Source organism: Eurosta solidaginis, chromosome 1 (assembly GCF_040869045.1).
Source record: "Eurosta solidaginis isolate ZX-2024a chromosome 1, ASM4086904v1, whole genome shotgun sequence".
Classification (NCBI taxonomy): Eukaryota; Metazoa; Arthropoda; class Insecta; order Diptera; family Tephritidae; genus Eurosta; species Eurosta solidaginis.
The window spans coordinates 322,213,079-322,229,815 of NC_090319.1; the positions used below are offsets into that span (position 1 = coordinate 322,213,079).

The window sequence follows — 16,737 nt, forward strand, 5'->3', positions numbered from 1 at the left end:
AATAACAGATTTCGGTCAACATTAGAATAAAAGTGGTTGTTGATATGACGTCTATTTCTGTGGCAAGAAAGTAGTGGGCGCGATGAGCGTAAGTGTCTTCTTAAAATTAGCTAATGCGTGTGCGTAATATTGACATGTGTTTGCTGTTGAAATGACTAATGAAATTAGTTCTATTAACAGAAAAATTAGTTACATTGATTAAGAATCTGTAATTTTTACAGAATATTGTTAATATGGGACCAACAATTTTTCTTCTGTTGAAATAAATCGGTTGAATTAACCAAAACGCGGCCAATTTTACTGAATGTCTCTTTTTTAGGAACTACAAGCCTGATTTGTTGATATTACTAATTTAATTTCTATCGGTGTTTGAAATGTGAAGTAAGTATGTACATATATGAAAGAGAGATACATATGTAATAAATATGAAAAAGCCTATGATTGTATTTACAACATTTAAGCACTTAAGCACAAAAAAATTATTAAATTACAACTGATGGAGAACACTTGTTGTTATTATAATTATAACAATAAAATTTATCGCAAGTTAATTAAGATAAAATTAAAAAATTTTGAAATTTATATGGTATCTAAGTATGTAGAGCATAGAAAATGGTATCGGAACAATTCGAAATTTGGCAAAAGGCATTCGAAAATGCACAAAATACTCAATAAGTATGAATATTTGACAATAGAATTTAATACAAAATGGTATTAGTAAATATATGTATAAAGAAAAAGAAATAAGAATACATAAACAAATTTGTTCTTTACATACCGAGAAACTTGTTAAGAAACTTAAGTGCTTCCAGTTTAATGGTATTATCTGCATTGATATTGAATAAAGGTTTAAAGGATTAGGAAAGCATTCGAAATTATTTTTAAATGCTATTGTTAGTTTGCTATATTTTTGTGTTTAATAATTGCTTATATTATTGTAATTTTATTTAAGTAGTTTTGGTTTACTGCTTGTCTTTTTTTTTAAAGCTGTGATGGACTGCAATTTTTATTATTATGATCATTGTATTTTAGCCGTTGTTAGCAAATTTCATTTTAAAATATCAATAAAAATGAAAGTACGACAAATATGTGGAGCTTTATACGCAAACTCAGCCTATTGATAGATTGGGCATCCACAATTTCACTGAAATCTCTCCAGATTTTCGAACAAGTTTTTATGTTTTTTTTTCAAAATTATTTCCTCCCGCCAATAATAAAGTGTTGTATATATGTAAAGTTGTAGTTGTAGATCTGAGTTGTTTCCATAGTTACCAATACAAAATTTGATTGAAGCATAGCACACACGGCGAGCGAATAGGACAGATTGTGAATTGCCTTAACAAGAAACGTGAGGCTTCACGTTTTTAAATTTTTCCCAAATTATTAAATAACTCACAAAAAGCTCTTGAACAAAAAAAAAAAAAACAACTGGGGATCTAAATCTAAAAGAACACAAATCTCAAATTTTTTTGTTATCCGGCCGCCGTGGTGAGATGGGTAGCGTGCTCCGCTTACCACACTGAAGATTCTGGGTTCAAACCACGGGCAAAGCAACATCAAAATTTTTAGAAATAAGGTTTTTCAATTAGAAGTAAATTTTTCTAAGCGGGGTTGCACTCGGCAGTGTTTGGCAAGCACTCCGAGCGTATTTCTGCCATGAAAAGCTCTCATTGAAAACTCATCTACCTTGCAGATGCCGTTAGGAGTCGGCATAAAACAAGTAGGTCCCGTCCCACCATTTTGTAGGAAAGGTGCACGACGCAAATTGGAAGAGAAGCTCTGCCTCAAATCTCTTTGGAGGATATCGCGCCTTTCATTTTTTTTAAATTTATTTTTAATTTATCAAAAATTTCATAATATCTTAAAATTGCAGTCCGTATGGTAGATATGTAAAATACAAACATACACAGTTTTGTAAGATTGGATTTAGGGGCTTTCGGTAAATAATGAAAGGAAATAAGAAATTATTTTTTGGACAGAATAACTGGAATAAAGTTGAGAACATACTAGAGCTCAGGGTAGCGTTCGAAGCAATTCACTTGCCTTTGTTTTTCCCTCCTCTAGTTGTTAATTAAACTTTGTACAAATTGTTGACTCTGAATTGAGTGTTTCAACAGTCGCATCAACAAAAAAAAAAATGTTCATAAAAAAATTAAAAGCTTTTCCCTAAAATTTCGATGTTTCTTTTTCCAGGCCTGGAACTCATGATTTTCGACGTAGCATGCCATCAGATGAAGCAGCACTGGGAGAGTTCGAGAGGAAAGTTCTCCGAAAGATTTACGGCCGACTACGCATTGGCGACGACGAGTACCGAAGAAGATTTCTTGATGAGCTGTAAGAGCTTTCGCAGTCATCAAAACAGTCGAGCGAATTAAAATGGCATGGCTATGGCTAGGCCATGTTTTTCGAATGAAAGCTGACGCTCCGACTAAGAAAGTATTTTGATCGGAACCCGCCTATGCAAGCAAAGGAAGCGAGCGGCTCCCACACCGGTGGAAGAACTACGTGGAAAATGATTAAAACTTGCTTGGTGTGACCAATTAGCGCCAGTTAGCAGATCGAAAAAGCGAATTAATGGACGCCATAACCGTTTAAACCAATTAAGTAAGTTAGTAGGTAAAGACGTAAAATCCCAACCCTTGAGTGGATCAAAAATGCCCACCGTTCAGAGAGTTATCACTCAACGATTGATCAACAGTTGTGTTTGCTGAAAGCGGCCAGTACCACCCTGAGAATACCAATGAAAACTGTTAAAATAACAGATTTCTGTAAAAATTTGAGTTATCGCGGCTGTTGACATGACAGAGATTTCTGTAGCACGATAGTCATAGGCACAAAATAGCGAGCGCCGTGAGCGGAAATTTCTCTTTAAAATTAGCTGATGCATTTGCATAAAATTGACGGATTTTCGCTGTCGAAATGATTAAGAATCTGTAATTTTTACCAGAAATTGTTAATTTGAGATCAACTTTTTTTTCTGTTGAAACTACTTAACAAACTTGTTTTTTGACAAAAAATTTGATTGAATGTTAATTCAATCAATTTTACTGAATGTTTGTTAATTCAAGAGTTTTATTTCTTTCGGTGTATATAGAAATATGCTTCGTTTTATATTTAGTTTCGTACTTGTTTAGAATCCTATTCAAAATCACTATACTTATTCATAAATTCTAGTTAATTCTTTAATGTGCTTTAGATTTATTTTATCATACATACATACAGCAATGCATGCAATATGTTTGTGAAATGATTTCATGAGAAAAAAAACAAAACAAAAATTTAAAAACTCATAGCTAATTAAAATGTTTAGTATAATCTAAAAGAGATATTTTAAATCGTTTTTATTATTCATTTTATATATAATTTGCGTTGCACTAAAGGCATCTACATACATAAGTGGGTAGCAGCGCTTTCTCTCGCACATACCAAAGATTATCGAAAATAAAGATGTTGCAGGGCCGAAAAATCGTGTGAAGCAAGCTTCACAAAACTTCTAGTAGGTCACATTCACCACTTACCACAGCAGAATTGTTAAACTACCACTGTCTGTATTTGTTATTTAACAATTATTTATACACTTTTTATTCAGCTAATGTGTTCAGAATTTAAACTTTTACTTTCTAAAACTCCAATCAGTGTATTTGTGCGCTTTAATTATGTTAAAAATTGTGTTAAAGTTTTTGGTGTGGTGAAAGTGACCTACTAGAATTTTGTTACGCTCCGCTGTTTCCACCGAAGTTTGCACCTGCAACACCTTTATTTTCGATAATCTTTGCACATACACAATCACAGCAGTTGATGTCGTACTAAGTATAATGCTCGAACTAACGACTGATTGACTAACTACTAGTAAGTTTAATACTTGCAGAGGTTTTGGATTGTCAGCTCCTAATAACTAAGTAGTTGCATAACTAAATAAGTATGAAATTTACAAAATTAAAAAAAGGAAAAAGAAATAACTTTTAATTATTGAATAAGTGGAATCAGTAGCACAGTGCAACTAAGTTTTCATCTGTATGTGGTATGATTTCAATAATATTTCCGAGTTCTTTCGATTTGTGACAGAATTGTCTTTTTCATGGATACATACAAATGGTAATACTAAACAGTGGAGCCACTTGCTTTTGCTATCTTTCTTCGGCCATCAATTCGTTTTATTTGAATATTTTTTGTAAATATGACAATTTGGTTAAATATGAACGCATTTCTTTAAAATTTTTTTAAATCACCACTCAAATATTTTCGAAGAGCTCTTAATTATGAGTCCTAAATTGTAGACCAAGGAAGACGTTTTTTGGAACGATATTCCTTCATCCATTGCCAAATAAGGGAAAATCACCATGTAGGAAAGTAACCCTGGAATGTGTTTTTATGACATTGGTATCAAATGAAAGGTGTTAATGAGTATTTTAAGAGAGAGTGGGCCTTAGTTGTATATGTGAAGGCATTTTCGAGATATCGACAAAAATATATACCAGGGTGAACATCATCTTTCGTGTGCTATAATTTGTTTATATGTGTAATACCACGAACAGTATTCCTGCCATGATTCCAGGGGCTTTTGATTTCGTCCTGCAGAACTTTTTCATTTTCTTCTACTTAATATGGTAGGTGTCATACCCATTTTATTATATATATTTTGCGTCAAAACACCAATCCAATCACCGTGTTTCATCCCTTTTTTTCTATATTTGGTATAGAATTATGGAATTTTTTAATTTTTCGAAATTTTCGATATCGAAAAAGTGAGCTTGGTCATTGTCGGATTTCGCTCATTTTGAATACCAGGATAAAGTGAGTTTTACTCAAGTTATCGTATTAACCGAGCGGAAGGACAGACGGTCGACTGTGTATAAGAACTGGGCGTGGCTTCAACCGATTTCTCCCATTTTCACAGAAAGAAAAAAGGCAATAATAACGGTAATGGTGAAACTGGCGCTTGGAACGTTTTTCGCGATTACCCTTCAAATGGCAATTTTCCGCCGAATGTGAAAGCCCATATGTAGGCAATTCTATGAAAGCTCTTTGCTGGAATTGTACTGACAAATTTCAGGCAAACTTGGAGTCAAAAAAAATTGTTTTGGCGAATTTTAGGAGCAACTTTTAAGCAATTGCGAACTCGGTAGCGAATTTTAATCAAACTTTTTTGCAAACTTTGTTGGGAAAATTTTATGTAAAATTTTAGTCAACGGAGGCCCGAACTCATAAAAAGCCGGAAGGGGTAAAACCCATCAATCTGGGAGCTCGTGCGTTGCAGGGCCCCTCTACCAGCCGTGACGCGACTATTACGGGTGGTGCGCAAAAGCTTGAGGCGGCGCCGGAGTCTTTCACATCGCCCATCACTTCCTCTAGGGGAGCTTTGGGGCGGCGACTGGACCCGCTGCCTCTACTAGTAACCTTCTCGGTAGGCAGTTTGCTACCGGCGGAGCTGCTAGCAGGAGGGAGTAGCACCGTTGTGGGGATCTTTGAATATAATCCTGAGAAGGAGCAGGTCTTCAAAGACAAATGGGACTGGATAAGGACCGAAATGGACAATTTTTCAATCGCCTTGGTAAGGGAAACCCCTGGACCTCCACCTGCTTGCAAAGACGTGGGTTGGTAGCAGGGGCAAGTTAAGTTGGTGGCCTGAGGTCAGCCGACTTATACAAAAAGGCAGTGGCTAGGTTGGTGGAGTTTTACCCTGGGGCGATGCTCAGGGCTGTAGACTTAAAGGACATCCCAGCTAGGCGGAGAGCTAGGGTCTGGATTCCATCGAAGCCTGATGATCCAGAGGGAGTCCTTGAGGTCATAAGGGCCTTCAACCCGGAGCTACCTTGCTCTGGTTTGAGAGTTCTGAAGCTGGAGCATAGCACCATGGTGACGCATCAGGTGATACTCCTGCTCAACAAGGAGTCACTCCCTTTTTTGGAGCGCGCGGATGGCGCTATTAAATTTGGTTTTGACATGGTGAAGGTTAAGGTGTACTCCAATTATTTAAAGGCGGCCTATGATCCTGACTCCAGCTCAGAGTCTTATACCATAGAGTCTTAAAAAGCGGAGAGCGAAGAGGAAGAGGACGCAGAACCTAACAGGGTCAATCCGACGGATGACACGCTGCGCGGATACGCGTCTTCTATCTCCTCGCAAACGCTGGACAGGCTCAGTGCTTACACTGGAGGGGAGCTAATGTCTGGTGAAGACGGCGATTCGGCAGTGGTGGAGGTGATCGGTGCACGGCTTAGTGCGAGTCCTACAAATAAACCTCCACCACTGTAAAGCAGCATCTGCAGCGCTGCTGCTCCAGTTTTCCAGTGGGGCGGCTGACATAGCACTTATCCAGGAGCCTTGGGTAGTACGGCACAAGATATGCGGGCCGGAGGCAGCAGGATTGACGTTGGCAAGTGGTGCCACACGTGGGAAACCGAGAGCTTGCATTTGGTAAGATCTGATATAAATTTTCTTTTTCTCCCCCAGTTTAGCAACGAGGATGCTACAGTTTTGACGTTGACGGTCGGTGGTACGGAGGTTACACTGAAATTCCCTCATGAGGTGTCGGCTCCGGCGGAGCTAGTCTGCAGGATAGCTCGGGAGGCGAATGATCCACTATTACTAGCGGGAGATGCCAATGCGCACCTCGAAGCGTGGGGCAGCGGAGACACGAACGAGAGGGGTGAGTCACTCTTTGATTTTGTTCTTTATCATAACTTTAAGATTCGCAATAGGGGTTCGGTAGCCATGTTTGTTACTAGGAGCAGACAGGAGGTTCTGGACGTCACCCTGATCTCGGGCAGCGGGCTATCCATGATAAAAAACTGGATGGTGCTTGAACACCACTCTTTTTCGGATCATAGATTTGTTCGCTTCGACCTTGGCGGGGTGGCGATCAAAACTGTCAGGCATAGAAACCTCAAAAACGCCAATTGGCGTATCTATAGTGAGGAGCTTCAAAAGAGACTCTCAGAATGTAGTGTTCATATTCCTCAGAACTCTGCAGAACTATGGGTAATATGGTTAACTTGTATACGAAGGCCTGCCCTAGGGGGGTAAGACCAAACCACCATGGTGGAGCGCGCACCTAGACAATCTACGCAAGACTTGTCGGAAAGCATGCAATCTTGCTAAAGCCTCCAGGGAGGCGGAAAAATGGGTGTATACAAAATGATACTCGGGGATTGTAAGAAACTACTAAGGTCGTCAAAGAGGACCTCCTGGAGGAAGTTTTGTAGCGAAATGGAGACGGGAGGGATCCAGGCTCAGAAAGGTGCTCTCTGGTGCTCCAAAATGTGTCCCTGGATGGCTGCAAGGATCTGATGGGACATGGACGGATTCGGCAGAGAGCACCCTACGCCTGCTCCTCAGTACGCACTTACCGGGCGCTAGTGATGAAGAAATGAACTTGACGGAAACTCATACTGGCGAACCGTTTGAGGGGAAGTTCATTATTAAGGGTAAAGTGAAATGGGCTATAATGTCGTTAAAGCCCTTCAAAGCACCTGTGCCGGATGGTTTAGCCTCGGTACAACTCCAGCAAACAATCGAGCTGAGCTCTTTGTAGTTGTATAACATCTTCAAAGAAGTTTGTGCTCTTAGCCGTATTCCACGGGGTTGTAACGATTCAAGGGTCACCTTTATACCAAAAGCTAGAAGGACTGGTCACGCGACCCCTAAAGACTGCAGACCGATATGTCTGACATCATTCCAGCTGAAGACACTCGAGAGGTTAATGAACTCCGCATTAGGGGAGCCCTTGGAGGGAAAGTTATCTACATCCTAGCATGCATTTATGAAAGGGAAGTCCACGTTGACGGTCTTGCACGCAGTTGTCTCCCAGATTGAGAAATCCTTGGCGTTCAAGGAATTCACACTCATACCTTTCCTCGACATTGAGGGACCTTTTAACAACGTTACGCCCTCTGCGATAACTGAAGCACTAATCGGCTTGGGCCCGATTCGGGGCTAGTGAAACTTGTTCAGCAGTTGTTGTTGCGAAGAAAGGCTCATGCCGACCTGGCTGGTTCAACGGTGGCCAAACACATAAGGAGAGGCACCCCGCCGGGGGTACTTTCTCCACTTCTATGAGTTGCCACACTTAATGAGCTCTTGGTTCTTCTTGAGAAGGACGGATGCAGCAACGTAATCGCATTTGCAGATGACCTCGCAATATTAGTTACCGGGAAGTTTCCGAAGACACTATGCGATCTAATGCAGACTAAGCTGAGACTGGAGTAAAGGTCTATCCGTCAATTCAGCCAAAGCTGAACTGGCTGTGTTAACTAGGAAATATAAGATTCCTGTTTTGCAGCTGCCGGTGCTAGCGGGTACGACCCTGACGCTGAAGGACTCTGCCAAAAACCTAGGAGTAATTTTGGATAGGAAACTATCCTGGAGGGAAAACGCTCAGGAGCGTGTGAGGAAAGCAACGGTGGCACTGTACAGCTGTAGGGGAGCTGTTGCATGGAGATGGGGACTATCGCCGGATATTACCCTGTGGCTCTACACTGCTTCGGCGGCCACCGTGGTGTGATGGTAGCGTGCTCCGCCTATCACACCGTATGCCCTGGGTTCGCACCCCGGGCAAAGCAACATCAAAATTTTAGAAATAAGGTTTTTGAATCAGAACAAAAATTTTCTAAGCGGGGTCGCAGTGTTTGGCAAGCGCTCCGGGTGTATTTCTGCCATGAAAAGCTGTCAGTGAAAACTAATCTGCCTTGCAGATGCCGTTCGGAGTCGGCATAAAACATGTAGGTCCCGTCCGGCCAATTTGTAGGGAAAATCAAGAGGAGCACGACGCAAATTGGAAGAGAAGCTCGGCCTTAGATCTCTTCGGAGGTTATCGCGCCTTACATTTATTTTTATTTATCTACACTGCTTCGGAGGCGCTTGCTACTATTTTTAATGTGTTGCCAATAGATTTAATGGCTAAGTAATGTGCGGCCTTTTCTGCTCCACGGCTGCAGGAGTTATCCGGCTGGAGAGACAATGTGGTTGGCCATGCAGCTGCTATAAATGAGGCCGTTGATCACCTGAGGAATGCTGTTCACGGCTATAATAAAATTTGTATTTACTCTGACAGCCAGGCTGCACTAAAAGCATGCGTGGTTCCATGGTGGGGGGGGGGGGGGGGGGGGGGGAGGGGAATACAAATATATAACACAACGACTGTAATGAAGTATATAATACTAGTCGACATAGTAGTTTCTTATCACACAACGGATTTTTACAAATTTTTAATTTTTCTTGCTTTTTTAAATATGTATAATAATAACGTAAAAAAGCAAGAAAAATTAAAAATTTGTAAAAATCCGTTGTGTGATAAGAAACTACTACGTAGATTAATACTATATACTTCTTTACAGTCAATACAAAAAAGTCCCCCCCCCGCCCCCCCACCCCCCCCCCCCCCCCCCCCCCTGGAACTGCGCATGCTAAAAGCGCTTGGATCGGTCACATGTAAGTCCAGGACAGTGGAGAAGTGCCTTAACGAGATCGCTGAGCAAGATTCCCTCAGTCTTGTATGGGTGACTGGACACTTGGAAATATCGGGCAATGAGATAGTTGACGAACTTGCAAGAGGGGCACATTCGTTCCGCTTTCGTCGTCCTGGAAGGGATTGAGCATGCCGCTCGCTACCTGTAAGCTCACTTTGAAAGGAATTTTCTTTAGGGAAGCGAGTGTGAGATGGAGCAATCTCGTATCCTGCTACCACACTAAGCTCGTGAAGCCTGAATAGGACGCGAGACGTGCAAGGAGTCTCCACCTTCTCGGAAGGGGGGACATATCTCTGGTGGTTGGACTTATAACCGGGCACATAGCAATCGGGAAGCATGCACAACGGCTGGGTGCTCCTTATAATGATTACTGCAGGAGCTGCAAAGACGAAGAGGAGATGGAAAGAGGCAAGAATTTGCTGTGCGACTGTCCTGCGCCTTGACGCAAGAGGAAGAAATCTCAGGGATCTCCCTTCTTTGACGATCTTTGTGATCTGGCTAAGTTAAAACTTAAGAAATTCCTGACATTTGCTGAATCGACCTGTTGGTTTGAGTAGGGGAGGGATCCACGTAGTATCACAATGGGACCCTTTGGGCCTAAGTGCATTGGTGCTCGCACCGGTGACCACTCTGACCTAACCTAACCTTTAGTCAAATGAGTATTATTCGCCGAATTTTAAAGCATATTCTCAGGCGGCTTTTAGGCACTTTCTTTAGTCTAGGGCCTACTTTTCAATATACTCGATTCTATTTGCGAATTCTAGGAACATTTTTCAGCTAATTTCGCTAGCGAGGAAATAAATGTTCTCTGTCGAATTTCGAAGCATACTTGCATTGATTTTAATTACGAATTTCGCTAACGAATTTTGGGAGAATTTTCATAATTTTTGGGGGTAGAAATTCACTGATGGATTTTTGGAAAAATGTTGAAGTGAATAACGTGTTTCTGTCGATTTTGAGGACCGAAATTTACGCGATTTTGAGTTTGCTGGAATTTCTTTTAACAATTTAAGGGAAATATTTCGACTGGATAAGAATATGCTGGTGAATTTAATTAATAAAGTTTGCTGATGATTTGCAAAGCGAATTCGCAAAGAAGTTTTAGTTAAATTTTTGAGCGTATTTTAGGTAATTTTTTAAGCAAGTAACCAATTTATACGAATTTGCTGACGAATGTTGGCAATGAATTGCGCAAATAAGAGTTCGCTGACGAATTGTTAGACAAACTGACAAGTGGTTATCAGCAAAACTTCTTTGGCGAATTTCAGTGCATATTTTAGACGAACGTAAATTTCTCAAAGTGAAATTTAGTAAAATTTATGGGCAAATTTCGCGAATTTGTTAATATGAATTTCTCTAGAAAATGTTAGGGAAACTTTTAAGACTAATTTAAAGTTCAAATTTCTTTCGATTGTGAATTGGTCTGAGAATTTTTGGAAAATTAAAGGCCAAATAAAAGTTTGTTGCTGATTCATAAGGCCAATTCTCAAATGACTTATAGCTTTGAGCGAATTTTAATTAATTTTCTAACCAAGTGCCTATTTGTTACCTTTACCTATTTTGAAACAAAATTTGCAGTCAGGTTTTGGGAGATGCTTGAAAAAATTTCCCTAACTAATTTTAGGTAAATATTTAAAATCAAATATAAATATACTGGCGAATTTAAAGGTAACATTTCGCTTGAATGTGATTTGGTTGGCAAGATCTAGGAAAAGGAAAGGCTAAATAAAAGTTTGTTGATGATTATAGGAAAATTAGTAGATTAATTTTAATTACGTATTTGGGCGAATTTCCCTGGCGAATTTTAACAAATTTTTAAAGCAACTGACCATTTGCTGCTAAATTTATGCGAAATTGCTGATGAAATTTTGCAACGAAATGCGCTAATAAGAACTTGCTGGCGAAGTGTGAGACAAATCCGCAAGCTAGGTAAGTTTAGATTGAACTGGCCGGCGAGTGAGGACCCCACAAAGACTGAGTCGGTCCATTGTGTTACCGAAAGTTTGCTCAGCTACCAACTAGGACTTTTTTAAACGGTTTTAGTTAGCTTGACTTGACAGGCTGGTTGGTTGGATGGCTGGTTGGCTGGCTGGCACAAATTTTGTAATTGAAATTTAAGTAACTTCCCGATAAGCTACAAGGTTGAAACTTGGAATATAGTTCAGAACCCGATGACAATGCAATAATAAGAAAAAATCGCCGCTAGGTGGCGCAAGGATCGAGATATTCACAAAAATCGTATTTGTGGTCCGATTTGGCTCATATTTGGAACAAATAATACATACAAGAATAGAAAGCGACCTATGAAAAAAAATCCCCGCAAGGTGGCGCAAGGATCGAGATATTCACAAAACTTGTATTTGTGGTCCGATTTGGCTCATATTTGGAACAAATATTACATACAGTCCGGTAGAAGTGACATCAAAATATTTTGGAGTTGGAGGAGGGACGTGGCGCCGAGTCGAGTAAAGTCTTTGGAAGGATTATGTATTGAGGACTTATATTGTAACAAATTGTCAGGAAAGAGTCCTTGTAATAATGAGTCACTAAATGAACTAAATAGAATAAGAAATAATAGGCAATTAAATAAAGACTAAAAACTTGAAAATAAAATAATTAAAAGAAATGTTTAAGTTAAACGGTTTTATTGAAAACAATACGTACATGAAATAATAATAATACTAAAAGCTAGAAAATAATTAGGTAGGTCTTAGGTACTAGTCATCACACTCCTCGTCAATCTAGGGCGTTGATCAGACAATTAAATAAAATCATTGGACGCGTGAAATTTCTATTGATATTCATAAGTAAGACCAACTGAACCTTAATCAGGTTATGATACGCCTCACATTTTTAGAAATTTCACGCGCCCAACTCTAACGCTTTTATTTAATTGTCTGATCACGCCCTAGATTGATGAGGAGTGTGATAACTAGTACCTAGAATCTACCTAATTATTTTCTAGCTTTTAGTATTATTATTATTTCATGTAAGTATTGTTTTCATTAAAACCGTTTAAACATTTTTGGATTTTGTTAATAGCCTTATAAGTTTATTTTAACTTTCTGGTTAATTATTGAGCTCAAGGCCGCAAGGATAAATAAAACACCATGTATTTTGTGGTACTATAATTTATATAATTGGTCGATATTTCGGTTTCAATCTGAAACCATCATCAGGAACAATGAATGTACTTGGTCGATCAAAAGTTAAAACCGTTTAACTTAAAATTTTTTTTTAAATTATTTTATTTATAAAATAGTGGCCTCCTCTTGCATTCTAGAACCTATGCTACTGCCGCTTCTAGACCCTGCAGTCAAACCAACTAGTTGTATACTAGAAGAATACTAGTAGGCAAAAAAGCCCAACTAGTCAGAGTTCTGTCTTTCTTCCATATTAGCAACTGGTATTTTTAACACGGCTATATCCTACGAAATATCAATTGCCAGTTTTTATATCAGCATCATACCTGTTGACAAACAAGTCATTGTATACACCATACTAATCAGTATATGCGTCAGAGTCATACCATTTAAAACGCTAGTCAGCCCCTGCGTCAGCATTATACCAGATGGCATACTAGTTATTATAAACATCAATATCATATCAATTGACGTACTGGTTAGTTTATGCAACAGTATGTTGATAACCGCGTTCATCTGATACGAACAAGCGAAAGTATTTATGGAATCAGTGTGGATTAGGCTTAGGATCTCCTTATGTTTTCTCTTTATCAACCGGCTGAGTTGGAATGTGCCGTATCTCATCGTAGTGCTTTTGGAGATGTTTCCTTATCCCTCTGGAAGGCGGGGCTAGATTAGTTTATTTGCTGAAATATCCAGCCTTGTGACAGCTCAACAAAAACTCCTGTAAATTGAACTCCTTTGTCTCAATACGTTGGTGGTATTCAGTGGTCATAAAATATGCAGTGGCGGCCCTGAGTGTTGTATTTGGCAGGCTTGCAGCCTTATCCAGTGTGTTATTTTTAGGTCAGGCGACCAAACCGGTGACGAGTACCATATAAGCAGTCGACTAAATGCTTTGTAAGTTGTGCTGCCGGCAAGCGATACCAGGAGTTTGTTGTGGCTTTGCACTTCAGATACGATTTCATAGGCATGCGTCTTAAAGGTGAGAGTGTTATCGAAAGTCATCTCTAAGACCTTTGCGTGACGGGCAGTCGGTAGCGTAGAGCCATCGACGTAAATGTCCTATATTTCCGTCATCTGTTCCTTAGATGTCTTAAACAGAGTGGCCATGGACTTCGTCGGCAATAGAATCAGATCGCGCGAGGTGCAAAAAACAGAAGGACTGGTATGTTGGTATCTCGTTCTGGTGGTGAAGGGTGCTTTGGTGTTTACAAATTAAATAGAATCGGAGATAGGAGACCACCCTGCAAAACCCCTTGTTTAATACTCCTATGTTTATAGGTTTCGCTCTTGAATTGAACTGACGCTTGCCGACCACTCAGATAATCTGCGGTCAATCTTTTTAGTCAAGGGGTGAACCTTCTATGTCTGTGAGTAGTTCGCGGTGGCTGAATGTGTCAAACGTTTTTGACAAGTCGAGTGCTAGGAACACCGTCCTATTATGGAGTTTTGTGTGGCTCAGTTCGAAATTTATCAATGTGTTAATGGCGTTAAACGCGAAGACTTGGGTTTGAAATAAAGGAAGCAGAACAAGTTTCAACGGCTTCGTTACTGACTAAAGGAATGATAACAACTCACCATCGTTAGCTGGTTTTTTAGGCTTTGGTAGTGGGACTATCCGTTCGATTCTATATTGATCTGCAATGGCAAGACAAAAACAACAAGTAGACAACATGTTTCAGGTAGCTGATTTCCTTAGGTTCAAGATGTTCTAACATCGCCATAGCCATTCCATCTGGACCTATTGATTTAGAAGTTTTCGCCTCTTTAATGGCTTCATTAATCTGCAGAAGTAACGGAGATGTATTCTCTAATCGTGTTTGCCCGTTGATTTGTACGACGTCTAGAATTGTATATAATTGCAGTGCGCATTGAAAATTGCCGGCAGAAAGCGCTCGCCCATTTAATAGAGTTTGGCAAACAAAATTCTATTCCATGAACTATTAAAAAACTGACTGGTATGAATAACCCCACACAATTCTAGTAAACGAACTAGAATTTTTGCTGATTTCTTTGGCTTTTGACTGCAGGGTAAGAGCTGTAGTCTTAGGCTTTCGCAGAGCATGAGCACAAAATCTGATCGATTGGTTCTTTCGCCAGCCTGCACTTCCTACATCTGCTTTCACTAACAAGGCCTAATTTAAAGGCATAATTAGTAGAATACGCTAAGCCAATTCGAGGGCATTTTTAAGCTAATCTTTTGAGGAACGAAAATTCGGCAGCAACTTTTAACGACATATTTAAATAAATAGGCAAGCGATTGGGCTAGTACGAGCTCGAAGGCGCACTTTAACGCCGCCTATGGGCTCTTAATTAAATTGAAATCAAATTCTCAAAAAAAGAACAAAAAGACTTTTTTGTGATGTAGTTGAGGGGTTGAGATATTGTGGCGCTCATAAAATTAAAAACTAGCTATCAACAAATTTCAAATAAAGCTAGGAATCCCAAACAGATTTCGATTCACTCTACGCGCTTGCAGACTTGAATTGAAATCATTCCGCCGCCACAAACTGGCTGTTGCACTGTGTTAAACGAATTTCGCAAGTAAATAAAATATAATACGAAATGCAAACATGAAAAATACGCAGAGTAATAAAAATGCAGCAAAATCGAAAAAGTAAACTTTTTTTATAAACAAATATGCGCTACACACAAAATACAAAAAAAAAGCAGAAACGAAAACAAGAAATACAAGTATACAAAGCGCTTGAAAATTCACCTTTTTCGCCAAAAAAGCAAAATAAGAAATAAGCAGAAAGAAACTGGAAAAGATAAAACTTAAGAATGTTTGCGCTTCAATCAAGTGAAGTTGCACTTTTTGGCATTCACAATGTCTGGTAAATTTTATTTTCGCATTTTGCTGGCATTGTTTTTTTTGTATATATATTTGCGAATGCGCTACGAACGTGGATATGAATTTGAAACACCACAGGCGCGCCATGGCGTATACGCAACTAAAATCATATAAGGAGCGAGCGAGCGAGCACCACAACTATGCGGGGCAACTCGATCTATGGTGGTGCTATGGCACTACTGCGCTGGGGTTATATGCGCTTATGGCAACGGGTGGTTATGCTTGTGATTGGGTTGATTTTATTTATTTATATCTACATATGGGGTATTCCATCCCATTTCGACCAATTTTGAACCCGACCCCTTTAGAATTGGCTGAAAGTTTTTCTTCTTTTTATACCTTTCATGAAAATGAAATGGTATATTAATTTCGTCACGAAACCCAAAATTGTAAGTCCTTAAAGGAAAATAGATAGACCCAACATTAAGTATACCGAAATAATCAGGTTGAAGAGCTGAGTTGATTTAGCCATGTCCGTCTGTCCGTCTGTTTGTTTGTATGCAAACTAGTCCCTCGACTTTTGAGATATATTGATAAAATTTGGTGAGCGGGTGTATTTGGGTGTCCGATTAGACATTTGTCGGAACCGGCCGGATCGGACCACTATAGCATATATCCTCCATACAACCGATTTTTCAGAAAAAGAGGATTTTTGTCATATCTTACTCAATTTAACAGATTGAAGCTTCACACTTCACCATATAATTTCGTATTAATGAGATCGATCGTATATATAGTATATATCCCCCACAACCGATTGTTCAGATAAGAAACTTTTCGTAATTACTGCCCTATTTTAAGAGCTAGAGGCTTCAAATTTCAACGAAAGCTTATGTATGTAGCATATATTGCTGTCTGAAAAAATCATAAAGATCGGTGGTATATATAGTATATATATGGTGGTATATATAGTACATATATATAGTATATATATATAGTATATATATATATATTTTCGCAATTTTAGCCCCATTTTAACAGCTAGAAGCTTCAAATTTCACCAAATGCTTACGTATATGGCATATATTGTTGTCTGAAAAAATCATAGAGATCGGTTGTATATATAGTATATATCTCATTCAACCGATTGTTCAGATAAGAAACTTTTCGCAATTTCTACCCCATTTTAACAGCTGTAAGCTTCAAATTTCACCGATTGCTTACGTATATAGTATATCTTGCTTTGTCAAAAAATCATAGAGATCGGTGATATATATAATATATATATGATGGTATATATAGTATATATATTTTTTTTTTGCGATTTCTG

General features: G+C 39.1%; 1 protein-coding gene across 25 annotated transcripts in view; it reads right to left on the minus strand.

Annotated features, from left to right (window-relative positions):
• The window catches only part of Calx (sodium/calcium exchanger 3), a 433,860-nt gene that overhangs the window by 30,046 nt on the left and 387,077 nt on the right, over positions 1-16,737 (minus strand). For 23 of the 25 annotated variants that reach the window (XR_010949022.1, XR_010949021.1, XM_067761890.1 and 20 more), the window contains one exon: positions 779-826. The exons of the other annotated variants lie outside the window; for them this stretch is intronic. Coding sequence is in view for 21 of the 23 variants with exons in the window: in XM_067761890.1 (XP_067617991.1) it covers positions 779-826 (48 nt within the window). In the remaining 2 variants the exon portion in view is untranslated. The remainder of the gene's footprint in view (positions 1-778; positions 827-16,737) is intronic. 25 annotated transcript variants of the gene reach the window in all.